The 14,816-nt window shown below is 43.9% G+C and overlaps 1 protein-coding gene across 7 annotated transcripts in view; it reads right to left on the bottom strand.

Moving 5' to 3' along the window:
- The window catches only part of vps13c (vacuolar protein sorting 13 homolog C), a 79,998-nt gene extending 67,703 nt beyond the window's left edge, over nt 1–12,295 (bottom strand). The window contains exons 1-12 of one of the 7 annotated variants that reach the window (XR_009785743.1): nt 11,984–12,291; nt 10,100–10,143; nt 9,969–10,011; nt 9,801–9,896; nt 9,205–9,306; nt 7,129–7,191; nt 5,600–5,677; nt 5,307–5,416; nt 1,571–1,630; nt 1,422–1,481; nt 1,196–1,276; nt 1,035–1,092 (exon numbers count right to left, since the gene is read on the bottom strand). Coding sequence is in view for 6 of the 7 variants with exons in the window: in XM_061756929.1 (XP_061612913.1) it covers nt 1,035–1,092; nt 1,196–1,276; nt 1,422–1,481; nt 1,571–1,630; nt 5,307–5,416; nt 5,600–5,677; nt 7,129–7,191; nt 9,205–9,306; nt 9,801–9,896; nt 9,969–10,011; nt 10,100–10,143; nt 11,984–12,083 (895 nt within the window). In the remaining variant the exon portion in view is untranslated. Of the gene's footprint in view, nt 1–1,034; nt 1,093–1,195; nt 1,277–1,421; nt 1,482–1,570; nt 1,631–5,306; nt 5,417–5,599; nt 5,678–7,128; nt 7,192–9,204; nt 9,307–9,800; nt 9,897–9,968; nt 10,012–10,099; nt 10,144–11,983 lie in introns of all 7 variants that reach the window. The other 6 variants (XM_061756929.1, XM_061756922.1, XM_061756891.1 and 3 more) reach the window with 6 other exon arrangements.
- Between the last annotated feature and the right edge of the window lie 2,521 nt (nt 12,296–14,816).

The raw sequence follows: 14,816 nt of genomic DNA, 5'->3' as shown, positions 1-14,816 counted from the left end.
ATAAGGATCTCGTTGCAGTTCGACAATAAAGATCTAGGTCCACATAGAGGTGTAGTTCCAAGTCCACAAAGATCCAAGTCCTCCTAAAGGTCCTGGGCCACATAAAGGTCTAGTTCCAGGTACAAAGAGGTCTACGTCTACATAAAAAGCTAGTTCTAGGTCCACATAGGGTTTTAGGGCCACATTAGGACCTCGTTCCAGTTCCACATAAACATCTAGGTCCATGTAGTGATCTAACTGTAAGGTCCACATAAAGATTCAAGTCTTTTTGAAGGTCTAGGTCCACATAAAGGTATAATTCCAGGTCCACTTCAAGTTTTTGATCTACATAAGAACCTCATTCCATTTCCTCAAAGATGTAGGTCTACATAGAGGTCTCGTTGCAAGTCCATATAAACCTCCAAGTCCTCTGAAAAGTCTAGATCCACATAAAGGTCTAGTTCCTGGTCTATCTGAAGAGCTAGGTCCACATAAATCTACGTTAACAGAGATGTCTGTTTGTGCACGTTTGCACCAATTTGAAATAAGGTGTGGTTTATGAAAAAAAGGGTGGGATTATTGTCCAATTCATCCATCCATCCATTTTCAACACCGCTTATCCTTGTTAGGGTCGCGGGACGCTGGAGCCTATCCCAGCTGACTTCGGGCGAAAGGCGGACTACACCCTGAACTGGTCGCCAGTCAGTCGCAGGGCACATATAGACACGGACAACCATTCACACTCACATTCACACAGTCAATGAGTGGGAACTGAACCCACGCTGCCTGCACCAAAGTCAGGCGAGTGTACCACTACACCATCAGTGACTGTCCAATTCATCAATTAAAATAATTGTTAGTTGCAGCCCGAAAGTCAACGCAAAGATTAAAGACCTTTTAAAAGGTCTAAATTCAAATGCAGGTCTATGTTGGGGTCCAAGTCTACAATAAGTCTAGTTCTAAGTCCACATAAAGCTCTTGTTCAAAATCCACATAAACATCTCGTTCCAGGTTGACTTCAAGTTTAAGACCCACATAAAGACCTAGGTACTGACTGTAGTGGTAGTGAGGCAGCTCCTGGTCCTTGCAACTGATTCCACACTTGAGCTGATCCTACAAAACAGGAAACAGCTGAAACGTCTACACAAGTTACCGAAGCATCTAATTTTTCAGCAATTTCTCGTTACTAAATATCTAAATTTGAAAATAACCTCACCACAATGTCTTGCCGTGATCCTCGGTAGAAGATTTGACTGTTGACGTTCCAGTAGGCACAAAGACACTCCAGACGGCCCAGCTAATACATGAAAACTCATTAATATTCAAAATCATCCTAACGCTACAGGACCAAAAAAATAATAAATCAATAAAAATAAAACCTACACATATATTTGACCGACAGTGGTTAGAAGGGCGTGTGCGTTTGATCGACAGCAGTTTACCTTGTAGATGATCTTTGCCGTTTCATTGAGGATGCATAACTTCCAGTTCTCATCTGTGGTCTAAGCCCAAAAGACAACTTAGCTAATAACACGTGACAATGACAAATACCATGGATTTAACAATGTATGAAAGATGCAGTCGGTGTTACCTGCAGGCTGAGTTCTGCAAGGGTGACTCCCACGGACAGGGGACGCTGTGGGTCCGACACCTGAAATGCACACAAACATCTACATGACTACCCAGGTACACCACGCACGCGGGCACACACTTTACCTGGACCTAGACCTATATGTTGTCCAAGATCCAATATGTGAACTTAGAGCTTGAGATGGACCTTAATGTGGACCCTCCCCAGCTAGATGAGGATCAAGTGCTTTCATTTGCTGCAATTGTCATTTCGTAATTAGCATTTCTTTGACTAAGCAAGTGCTTCTGGAGACCAAAGCAGTAGTAGAAAGTCAGTGCACGCTCACAGAGCAAGGCAAGCATTTTCCGTGCACAAAAGGTAGGCATTTCAGATTCACTCCAGGTAACTCAAATTTAATAAATTAGTATGCAGATAATAGTTGAATTTTTCAACAGGCATACCAGCAATTACTGCTAAAAAAAAAATAAACGACCACTTAAACAACATCCTAGATCGCAAGGAATGGATATTCTGTTGAAAATCTGGATTCATTACATTGTGCAATTTGTGGAAATGAAAATCCTCATCCCATGGAGGTCTGGATTCAGAATCCTACTCAAAATCAAAGTGGAAAACCAGATCACCGGCTGATCCAACTTCTGCGCAAATCCCTCGAGAGGAGTCAAAATGAGCCTCAGTCATGCGTGTGGCCTCCACGTAGCCAGATGCACTCCCTACAAAGCCCGGGCATGCTCCTGATGAGACGTCAGATGTTCTCCTCAGGGATCCCCTCCTAGACCTGGATCAGGGCATCTTTCAACTCCTGTTGAACAGTCTGCGGTCTGACGTGGCATTGGTGGACAGAATGAGACATGATGTCCCAGATGTGCTCGGTTGGATTAATGGTCTGGGAAACGGGGAGGGCAGTCCATAACATCGGAACTGTTGACACACTCCAGCCACATGAGGCCTGGCTTTGTCATGCATCACAAGGAACCCGGGACCCACTGCTCCAGTCTTATAATGAGTCATAGAATGTCATCCCGGTACCTAATAGCAGTCTGGGTACCTCTAGCTAGCGCCTGGGGGGGGGGGTAACAGTCCTCTAAGAAATGCTTCCCCGGCCCATCACAGTCCCACCGCCAAAAGATCCCAAAGGATCCCACGCTGGAGGATGTTGCACGCAGCAGAACGGTCTCCACGGTGTCACCAGACTCAGTCACGTCAGTCGTGTGTTCAGTGTGAACCTGAAGAGCACATGGTGCCGAGGGCGAATCTGCCAATCTCGGTGTTCTGTGGCGAATGCCTATCGCAGGGGTGGCCAACTAGTCAGAGACTAAGAGCCACTTTTTTTTCTGTGTTACTGCAAAGAGCCACATACACGGGTACACATGAACATCATCTTTTAATCATGTATGCACGCATACACAGACCTCTGCTCAGCCAGATCTAATGAAAATAACCACACCAACATGATAATATCAGTAATTTTCAACAGTTAACATTGTGTGCACTGTCTCACACACACAAACTCTCAGTTCAAGCAAGTCCACAAACAATAATAGAATAATTTTCAATAACATCTTTCTCTTACTATGCTGCTTAGTGAGACTTCTGGCATTCCTTATCTTGAACAATCCTCTTCAAATCTGGCTTGTATTCTGTTGTTGCCACTCTAAGCAATTCTTTCAAATGAGTGTCAGTCAGAACAGATCGATGCTTTGATTTCACGTTTCAGGGTAGAAAACACAGACTCGCAGACGTACGTTGACCCAAACATGGACAGTATCTTAAGCGCAGCTCGTTTGATGTTGGGGTATTTTTCAATTGGCACACTTTTCCAGAACTCAACGGTCCCTTCCCTTAAAACAGTTTTCAGTTGATCCTCCTCACAAAGGTCGATCATCTCCAACTCAGCCGCAGCCTCATCTGTGACGAGCGGGGCTTTCAAACAGTCTGGCTTCCAAGCCAGCTGATATGATACAAGCGTTACGGTCTCTGAGTGTTTTGTAATTTTTTTGAAAAACTGCACCTGCTTTTCTGCCTTGCTTTTCAAAGCGACCAACTTGTTCTTGCGAAGTTCAGTCCCTTTTGGAAATTCCTGTTCGATGTTAGGGTGGAGTGAGCTGAAGTGACGCTGAAGATTTGAAGCTTTGAAATGCGCTAATGCTGCCTGACATATAAGGCAGATCGGATTGCCATTACGTTTAACAAAAAAAATATAAACTCTCCCACTCTGGCAAAAACGTCCTGTGTTCTTCTTCATATTTTCGTTTGGCTGTGCTTTTTTTCCCTGCCATTTCAAGAGGTAACTTGACGGAAATTGTTTACAACACAAATGATGTCACACCAAAGATTCTCTCGTCGCTCGTTTGACGTCACTCAAACAGGCTTACATGGTCAGTGTGCCATCTAGCTGTAGGGGGAGTGAATGACAGCGCCAGCCAAGCATTTTTGACGCATGTCATGTGACAGCTCCTGAAGAGCCGCATGAAACTAGTTAAAGAGCCGCATGAGGCTCGCGAGCCGCGGGTTGGCCAGGCCAGGCCAATCGGATTCCACGGTGTCAGGCTGTAAGCATTGGCCCCACTTGTGGATGTCGGGCCCTCATGCAACCCTCATAGCTCAAGAGGGTGCTTCTACTAAATACTCAGCAAAGGCTCTGAATACTTATGGCTGTGTATATTTCAGTTTTTCTTTTTCAATCTACAAAAAGGTCAGCAATTACGTTTTTGTCTGTCAATATGGGGTGCTGTGTGTACATTAATGTGGGAAAAAATGAACTGAAATGATTTTAGCAAACGGCTGCAATATAACAGTGAAAGATTTAAGAGGGTCTGAAAACTTTCCGTACCCACTCCATGTGCAGTTGTGCTCATAAGTTTACATACCCTGGCAGAATTTGTGAAATATTGTTTCGTTTTTTTTTTTTTTAAATATGACTGAACAACAACCACCGTTTAATTTTCTGTTGTTGTGATGACCGCTCCGCTTGACCTTTTTTTTTTTTTTTTTTGACCAATTGACTGACTGGGAGCATTTCCTGCCGACACGCTGCTTATGCAGAGGAAAAGCGGGCGTGGCTGAGGATAGCATGCGGACGTAAAGGCGCAAGGGTGCGTGAAAGAGGACGCTAAAGCCACACCCCCAGTAGGTATATAGCGCCAGGGTGGGCATTGTGCAAAACAACATCGGTTTGGCTAAGGACCCCCCCCGAAAATGGCACCTACGAAGAGACACGCTTACGAAGCACAGTTTAAACTGCAAGCTGTCAGTTACGCGGAGGAACGCGGGAATCGAGCAGCCGCGAGAGAATTCAAGTTCGACGAATCCACGGTTCGCAAGTGGAGGAAGCAGGAAAACGAGCTTCGCCGAGTCAAGAAGACGAAGCAGAGTTTCCGCGGAAACAAGGCGAGGTGGCCCGAGTTGGAAGAGCAACTCGAGCAGGATTAATGAGCAAAGAACAGCCGGGAGAAGCGTCTCTGCAGTCACCATTCGACGGAGGGCAATAACGCTTGCAGAAGAAACGAAAATCGAACATTTTCAAGTTTTATGAAACGGCGCCATTTATCCATCCGGGCAAGGACTACTGTGGCGCAGCAACTTCCGGCGGATTACAAGGAAAAGCTGGCGTGGGTGCAATCGATGACAGTTGGCGAACACAGCTTTACTAAGACTTGATCAAAAAAATAATGTGAGTGCATTGTTAAATACTGGATCTGCTCTGGATCTAGAATGAGTAGGAAGCAGAACTTACATCGTCCTCGTATCGCAGGTGTATGCTGCTAATCTTCACCTGCAGGTTCTTGATGACCTGCGTGGCCAGTTTCTCCATGAAGGAGTCCTTCTTCTCGTCCTGAGGTTTCTCTGAAAGCAACCAGCAGGAGACTCAGAACGGGTCCATGTGTTAGGACCTGAACCTTCCCCAGAACTACAGGACTAGTCACAGCTGGTGACACAAGGCATACGAAGTAGTACAAAATGTTCGAGGTGGTGGAGAAGCTGTGAGATCAGCATTTCTTCTGTTTCACCAAACGCGGTGCAACTCACCTGACTTGCCCTCGTGATCACGTTTCAACATCCTCAGAGCTTTTTTGTGCTTTTTATGTTTTTTAAATCCTTTTGGCACTTTGGCAGCATTAAAGAAAGACACAGCAGTTAGTCAGAGGAAGTGAGAGTGAGTGGACCATATGACCATGAAAAACAGCCAATCACAGAGCACTGTAGCACAACCAGGAAGTACAACCCCAATTCCAATGAAGTTGGGACTTTGTGTTAAACATAAATAAAAACAGAATGACAAATCATGTTCGACCTATATTTAATTCAATACACTACAAAGAAAAGATATTTCATGTTCATTGTCTTGCTGAAATAAGCAGGGGTGTCCGTGAAAAAGACATTGCTTGGATGGCAGCATATGTTTCTCCAAAACCTGTATGTACCTTTCAGCATTAATGGTGCCTTCACAGATGTGTAAGATACCCATGCCATTGGCATTGGTTTTTGATGCAGTGCCGCCTGAGGGATCGAAGGTCAAGAGCATTCAATGTAGGTTTTTGGACTTGCCGCTTCCATGCAGTGATTTCTCCAGATTCTCTGAACCTTTTGATGATATTATGGACCATAGATGCTGAAATTCCTTGCAATTGTACATTGAGGAACATTGTCCTTCAACTGTTGGACTATTTTCTCCCGCACTTGTTGACAAAGAGGTGAACCTCGCCCCATCTTTGCTTGTGAATGACTGAGCAATTCAGGGAAGCAATCACGGCACCCACCTGTTCCCAATTGGCCCGTTCACCTGTGGGATGTTCCAAACAGGTGTTTGATGAGCATTCCTCAACTTTCTCCGTCTTTTTTGCCACCTGTCCCAGCTTTTTTGGAACGCGTTGCAGCCATCAAATTCTAAGTTCATGATTATTTGCTAAAAACAATCAGTTGATCAGTTTGAACATTAAACAACTTGTCTTTGTAGTGTATTCAATTAAATATTGGTCGAACATGATTATCAAATCATTGTATTCTGTTTTTATTTGTGTTTAACACAACGTCCCAACTCCATTGGAATTGGGCTTGTGCAACGACGGATGTAGACAGTAAGCTTTTCGCATTCCCCCGCTATATTGCAGATTTCGAAGCAATCCGTTTTTTATGACTTTTTACAGAATACCGGCAAGTCCCAGCTAGGGGAGTGTGGCATAAACTGTATACCATATGTAGTAGAAACAATCTGGTGAAAGAAGAGAGTCGACTTTGTCTTATGGTAGGTTTGGTGCCTGTATTGTCACAGAAGATCAGTCAAAATGCTCTCAAACAGCTGGCAATCTGAAGAAGGTTTAAAGCATGTGGGAGGGATTTTTTTGTGTTTTTATATGCTCTCTATACTATATTTCAATTTTGTAATCACTAGTGGGTTTGTATCGCCTGCGATTAACAGGGATGGGGAGGTTTGCTGTACTCTGTTACGATATAAAAAGTCCAACTTGAATGACTGTTGAACAAGAAGCTCGCCACTACCAAGTCTGTAGCATGCTAGCAAGTGTGCGTGCGTGTGTGTGTGTGTGTGTGTGTGTTACCGTTGAGCGTTTCCTTATAAACAACACTTTCCAGACTGAAGAGCAGCTCGCCGCTTTGTGACGCTGACGGCAAACGCAGCGTGAACACATAACAAATCATAGTATAACATACACCAACATGACATCAAGCATTTGATGTACTTCTTAACGCGACTCGTCAGGTTAACCAGCAACCGGCATCATTTGTACAACAAACTTGAGCCCTTGAAGTGTATTGAAGTGTAACGTATGCTGTCCACTACTCCCATAAAGTTGGTAATGGGGGGCTTTTGCGAGGGCAATGTCAGGAAACAGAAAACTAACCTTACTCCCAGTGCAAACAAAATGAAATGTATATATATTATGTAATGGATGTTTTATTAGGTACAATTATGTAAAACAACTACTATTACTATTTCGGGAAACAACAACAATAATAAGAATTACTAATTAACATTAATTTAAAATAAATGTAAATCTTAACACTATTTTACAAGATACCGCTAGGCATGCTGGGGATTGCAGCTTCAACCTTAGTTGACGCAGGGCACCCTAACATGCCTAGCTGTATTTTTATATTGTAGCTAATTACATGTTTTATAGTTAATGCTACTTATGGTTTGTGTTTCCTCGTAGCGTAATAGTTGTTGTACGCACGTACCAAAGGGGAGTCTCACACAGGGTGCTATTCAAGCTAGGACCGCCACTGGGCACAGAGTAGATGTGGAATGCTAAAAAACGTAAATCGTTCACTACAATTATACGCCATCGACCGAAGTTTTTTGGTTTTGTACCCGGCCTACGCAGTCTGACTGAGTTAAATCAAACAAAACATGGCTATTACGTAGTGGTTTCTGGCTTCCCCAGAATTACTGAAATGATTGATTTGTTGTCTGTACATTACTTAAGCATGGGCTGGTTACCGGTTTCAAGCTATACCACGGTTTTCAAAAGTCAGGGTTTCAAAACCGCTAAAACTTTCCATCAATCGTATGAGTAGCTCTTTTTTTGGGGGGAGTCGTCAGTGCGGGCAAAACGACCCCTGCCCTTCTTCGTTGTTGGTGCGCGCAGTCGGTGAGCCCTACGACTTTCCCCCTTACCGAAGATGTCGGCTATTTTGGGAATTTTACAAGTACAAGTTCCTTGGTAGAGGAAGGATATATAAAACATGCGTACAAAGAATGTCCGCTAGAGGAGCCGGCACTTCCCATACGATATCACATTTACGAGAACGTCCGTACTCAAGATTACCGTACCGTCAGAATACTTAATTTCAGTAATATAGTTGTTTGCCTCTTCCACGAACAAAGCGCAAAACACTTAAATGCAGGATTTGAGCTGTCAGAATGTTTTGTGGGCAAAACCACGTAGATAACCATGCAGGGGTGTGGTCCTTTTCGCTATCCCTAATCAAGTGGCCATCCCTTACGGATACAAACTGCTCGCTACTTGAAGTCACCACAAATGCAAAACCGTGACATGAACATACCAAACCATTTTGTGACCCGTTCTACCCATATCTAATGAGACTGGAAGGGTCACAGAAAGGCATTGAAATGTTGCCATTCAGCTACTTGTTTGGGAAGAAAAAGTACTGAAAGATTCAACAATCAGACACACGCAGTCAAAAGTTGACACAAAGTCGAATTAAGTTCCCCTGTGAAAGTTTTCGTACATTTTCGGCTCATTGTGAAATGTTGACCACTCGGCCCAATATCTCCAACTTTTTGGGAGTAGCGTTCGTAGCGTGTGAGATTGGCGTGCATGCAGAGAAAAGGGAAATCAACACAGCAAAGAGAAATCAGCAAGTGAATGCAGTGCTGTACAGTGCTAAGGTGAATAAACCGTTTAAGAAATTAAAGTTGAAGAATTTCAAAGTGGCCCTTGCATCCTTCGGCCTTTCTCTTGGAGAAAAACTTTGGATTTGGGCCCCCCTGCTTTAGCGGTGTATAGTAGGGAGAGACATCTGCCTGTTAGCTAGTGAGTGCAGTTCATCTGGGCGGCGTAACTTCCCATGGAAATTTCTCTTGAGGAACTTTCTGGGAATTGCCGCTACTTGCTCCACCCCTTTGCAACTCCTCGATGAGAGCGTCTTACCTCGTCTTGCCGCCATCTGCAGCGCATCCTCGATGCGTTGCAGTTCACGTTGCTTGGCCTCCTGCTGGTAGCGCTCCTCTTTGGCCGCATCGTACTTGATGGCTGTCCGCAACATGAGCGCGCACACGCACACACACACACACACACACGCGCGCACACACACAAAATCAGCACGACACCGCATCGTGGGTTTAATTACGATTTTCTATTCTTTACAACCTATCAAATATTTTGAAACGCTGTTGTGTGAAATATTTATAAATCAACAAATCATTGAACATTGTATAAATGCAAAATTTAAGAGAACGTCAACAAATGAACCGGTTTAAAAAGTATAATTAGTATCTATATCAATAGTACTGTCGTATCAGTGTGTTGAATATATGACTATATAACAATATATAACAATGAAAAATCTTTGTTTTTTTTTTTCTCCCCAGAAACAAATCTGAGATTCAAATATGTGAATTATTGGCTCCATCCGTCCATTCTCGACGCCGCTTATCCTATTCAGGGTCGCGGGGCGCCGGAGCCTATGCCGGCTTACTCCGGGCGAACGCTCAATGTTAGCGCATTGTCTGGCTCGCGTGGCTTACTGGCTCCGGGAACGAGCAGCAGGTAGAGGCCGTCCAGCGTGGCCACGACCGCGTCGCTGTACAGGTTCTTCCATGGGATCTTCAACGTCAGTGTGCCTGCGAGGGACAGCGACGCTCACACAAATGCGAAGGAGGATCACACGCTCACTCGCAAACACACGCACTCACCGATCTGTCCAGCCTTAATCTTGAATGGGATGTCAAAGTCACTCTGAATAGAATAGAATCGATGATTACTGGGATACTTAGTGGCATGAGAGAGAGAGAAAAAAAAAATGTTTTTTTTAAAAAAGACTTACCAGTGCATTTTCCTTCACTCTCAGGTTCTCCAGGACAACATTTCCTACAAGAAATAACAGTGCATCACCATGGCAACCAACTACGCCGATCACCGCAACGCAGCGGGACCTCGGCTTCGGACTCGGAGGCAACATTGGGGCTGAACCAATTAGTCGACCAATTGACGCACGACGACTGTTGTAGATTGTGGGAAATAATTGAAGATATATTGAAATAAATATCAAAATAAATGCTGAAATAATTCAGTTCATATTGAAACCCTTTTAGAAATTCAAATCAAGTTCCGGCCTTGTTGTGACCGCTCGCTGTTTTTCGGCCATGTTGTGACTCCGTTCTGATAGTTTGAGTGCAGCTGGACAAACTCGGTGCACACATAAGGCGCGCCGCATTATAAGGCGCCCCGTCCATTTTGGAGAAAATTGAAGACTTTTAAGTGCGCCTATGGTCGTGAAAATACGGTAAGTCGATTAGATAGACAGCATAAGAAGGACACTCAATTGGACGGCGTCCCAAGCTTTAGGGAAATTAGAAGTCAGATAAAGGAGATTTATGAGACAGAAGTTCAGGAAAAAAAATTACCTTTTTAAAACTGTTGTTACGAGATAGGTAGAAAAAAATTAAAATCGGCATATAAATTAAGGAAGCAACAAGCAGAGAGAGTAGTGCATAAAATGAACTCATTCACTGCCAGCCTTCCCAGTTAACATGGATATTTGACTTCTACAGCCGTCAATGGCAGTGAACGTGTTAAAGACACAATTACGAAACAACTGAAATATGACTTCCAGGAAATTCACAACTGCTTTGAAATATATTTTTAAAATAAATAAATAAATAAATCTATATTCCCAAAATGCCCACAAGGCGGACAAATTCCCTGACTCTCTGCTGGCTTCACTCAATCTTCCAAGTGTTTCTGCAGGCCAGAATGAAGTTTTAATGGCCACAGGAGACACTGGGAGAATCGCAGAAGGCAAACCTAGCAAGTGCCCGGGCTCCGACCCATTTGTATGAGAGTGGTATAAAACTTAGTGACATTTTATCGCCTTGATTATGTCGATCCTTTTTTGGATTCATCTGATTGAAAACATTTTTTCCCCAAATTTCCATCCCTTTATTCCGAAACAGGACATTGTAACAAATTGACAGCGGAGAAAACACAAAAACGTAAACTGATTATGATTCAGTTACAGCTTTGGTCCTTAACATGTCGGAAAATAGCGATCATTATTTTTCAAAGTAAAAGATGTTCGCAAATGTCCTGATAAAACCCAAAGATTCTGCTTTGTTATTATAATATATACAATTTTACTGTGCTCTGTCCCGCGTTGTTGAACACATCTACATGTAAATACCATGTAATAAAAGACGTGACTCTGAATGTTTGTCTCTTATTCATCTTTTAATCTGAAACCCAAATGTCTGAAGTATAGGAACTGACCTTGCCGTTCCAATACTTTTGGAGAGGACTGTATATCTTATGTAGGCTATATAATGGAATGGAATGGAATATAAGAATAAGAGAATGTCTTATAGTTGTCACTATACACAAGGACAATGAGATTGAGATGCGATGTATAAATGTATTTGGTTCCAGGAATTGTCGACATTGACATTTGTGGGGAGGAAGGCAAATAGCGTTTGAAAGAGAGGGAGCTCAACAGAAATGGCCAAGAACAGCGAGGAACAAGGAGAAACGCAAGAAAACCCAATGGTGATTAAGAGCGACGTTTAGGTGAGACTTTGCTCACTTTGCTGAAACGCGGCACGTTTCTCCAATTCGCGAGCGTTCACATTTATTCATCCGGCGAGAGTGGAAGTTTCATTAGCGAACTGCGTGCGGCTAACCCGCGAGTTAGCCGCTAGTTCGCCGCCGAGCTCACCTCCCCAGATTCCGATCTTGAGCTGGGACTTGTCCAAGTTCTCCACGTAGTCTCCGATGAACCTGTTGAGCAGGTCGCTGACCAAAGCCTCGAACACCATGGTTGACTGCTGCTGTGTCACTTCCGCGTTAGGCGCGCACGAGCTGTCAGCTGCCGATTCCCCCGAACGACGACTCCGCGCTCCATTAGTCAAGTCTGCCGTCCTACATTTGGGACGTCTGGAAACGCCCAGAGCGCATCGATCGCTCACGCCCTGCTCCAATATAACTGGCTGCAGGACAGGCGACGCTGTACTATGATTGGCTGTTGTATCCCTGTAGACCACGCCCTCACGATAAACAGTTTGTGTGCTATTTAAGGAAATGCCTGTCATTGTTTACATTTGTTCTTTCAATAAAAACGTAAAAATAAAAATTAAAAAATCGACTTTTTGTTTTTTTTTCTAGCGGTTGTCATCCAGCTTAATGGTTCATTAGCGCCACCTTCTGCTCCGGAGTGTGGGTCAGACTGTAGGCTTACTTTCTTAATCACTGCCAGACTATTTTATGATTACTGTTTTATTTAATGTACAGTGCCCCAGCCGTAATTGTGTCAATATAATATATTTTCTTCTTATTGCACTTCCTCCCCAACTTTCAACTTTCACACTCTCTTGTATTTCATGTCAGTGCTTCTCCCGCCCACACGTGTACGCTTTTCTCCCGAATTTCACATTGGACCTGCGCCTTACTCCGATGGACGTTTATTCCTGTGTTTTGTTTGTTGAAGGCTCTCTTTGCCAACTCATCCACCTTTTCATTCCCCCTCACACCAGCATGTGCTGGTACCCACACAAACTTAACCTTTGCCCCCCTGACTTATTTTTGTGACTAATTGGAGTACTTCACGTAATACGTCTTGACGGCAGCTTGAGCTGAATGATTGAAGGCTTGCCAAGAATGCAGCAGAGTGAGTGCAGATCAACACCATGCTGTGCTTTGCTTTTTCCACCCATTTTAGTGCAACTACCACTGCCAGCGCCTGTCAATTTTTGGACATTTGCTGGCTATTACCACTCCCAAACATACATGAAAAGAGATTTTTTGCAAAGAGCACCCATGCGTGGCGACTTCAGAACTTCTTGCACTGCACTGCACTGTATTGCACACGAGTTCAATGTTTAAAAGCCGCAACTAAATCCCCATGTGTTTTTTGCAAGAATGCTTTGTATGTCAAAACCGATTATTATTACCATCGCGGAATACGACTTGAACAAAACAATTCGTGAATGTAAGGGGGTCGCCTTTTTCGGCGAGATCGTTGTCAGCGGCGTCGAAGCACTAGTAGCGGCTGGCCAGCTAATGCGGCGGGCTACCGAATGACGTCGACTGACGGATTGGATCGTTCGATGCCGAAAGTTGAGGAATGCTCATCAAACACCTGTTTGGAACATCCCACAGGTGAACAGGCGAATTGGGAACAGGTGGGTGCCATGTTTGCTTCCCTGAATTGCTCAGTCATTCACAAGCAAAGATGGGGTGAGGTTCACCTCTTTGTGAACAAGTGCGTGAGAAAATAGTCCAACAGTTTAAGGACAATGTTCCTCAACGTACAATTGCAAGCAATTTAGGGATTTCATCATCTACGGTCCAGAATATCATCAAAAGGTTCCGAGAATCTGGAGAAATCACTGCATGGAAGCGGCGAGGCCGAAAACCCACATTGAACGCCCGTGACCTTCGATCCCTCAGGCGCCATTGCATCAAAAACCGACATCAATGTGTAAAGGATATCACCACATGGGCTCAGGAACACTTCAGAAAACCAATGTCAGTAAATACAGTTCGGCGCTACATCCGTAAGTGCAACTTGAAACTCTACTATGCAAAGCAAAAGCCATTTATCAACAACACCCAGAAATGCCGCCGGCTTCTCTGCGCCCGAGCTCATCTAAGATGGACTGACGCAAAGTGGAAAAGTGTTCTGTGGTCCGACGAGTCCGCATTTCAAATTGTTTTTGGAAATTGTGGACGTCGTGTCCTCCAGGCCAGAGGGCGAAAAAAACATCCGGACTGTTATGGACGCGAAGTTCAAAAGCCAGCATCTGTGATGGTATGGGGCTGTGTTCTTGCCAATGGCATGGGTAACTTACACATCTGTGAAGGGACCATTAATGCTGAAAGGTGCATACGGGTTTTAGAGAAACATACGCTGCCATCCAAGCAATGTCTTTTTCATGAACGCCCCCGTTTATTTCAGCAAGACAATGCCAAACCACATTCAACAGCGTGGCTTCGTAGTAAAAGAGTGCGGGTACTCGACCGGCCTGCCTGCAGTCCAGACCTGTCTCCCATTGAAAACGTGTGGCTGATTATGAAGCGTAAAATACGACAACGGAGATCCCGGACTGTTGAACGGCTGAAGCTGTACATCGAGCAAGAATGGGAAAGAATGCCACCTACAAAGCTTCAACAATTCGTGTCCTCGGTTCCCAAACGTTTATCGAATGTTGTTCAAAGAAAAGGTGACGTAACACAGTGGCAAACATGACCCTGTCCCAGCTTTTTTGGGAACGTGTTGCAGCCATCAAATTCTGAGTTCATGATTATTTGCTAAAAACAATCAAGTTGATCAGTTTGAACATGAAATATCTTGTCTTTGTAGTAGATTCAATTAAATATGGTTGAACATCATTTGCAAATCATTGTATTCTGTTTTTATTTATGTTTAACAGTACATCCCAACTTCATTGGAATTGGGGTTGTATAATATCTCCTTCTGTACCGCCGACGGGACACAATACAAATGCACTGATTTACAAACGTTAAGGGAAAAATAGAAGAATCAGAATCAT

Source organism: Phyllopteryx taeniolatus, chromosome 2 (genome assembly GCF_024500385.1).
Source record: "Phyllopteryx taeniolatus isolate TA_2022b chromosome 2, UOR_Ptae_1.2, whole genome shotgun sequence".
Taxonomy (NCBI): Eukaryota; Metazoa; Chordata; class Actinopteri; order Syngnathiformes; family Syngnathidae; genus Phyllopteryx; species Phyllopteryx taeniolatus.
Note: the sequence above shows the minus strand (reverse complement) of the source record. Positions and strands in the feature narration are given on the sequence as shown.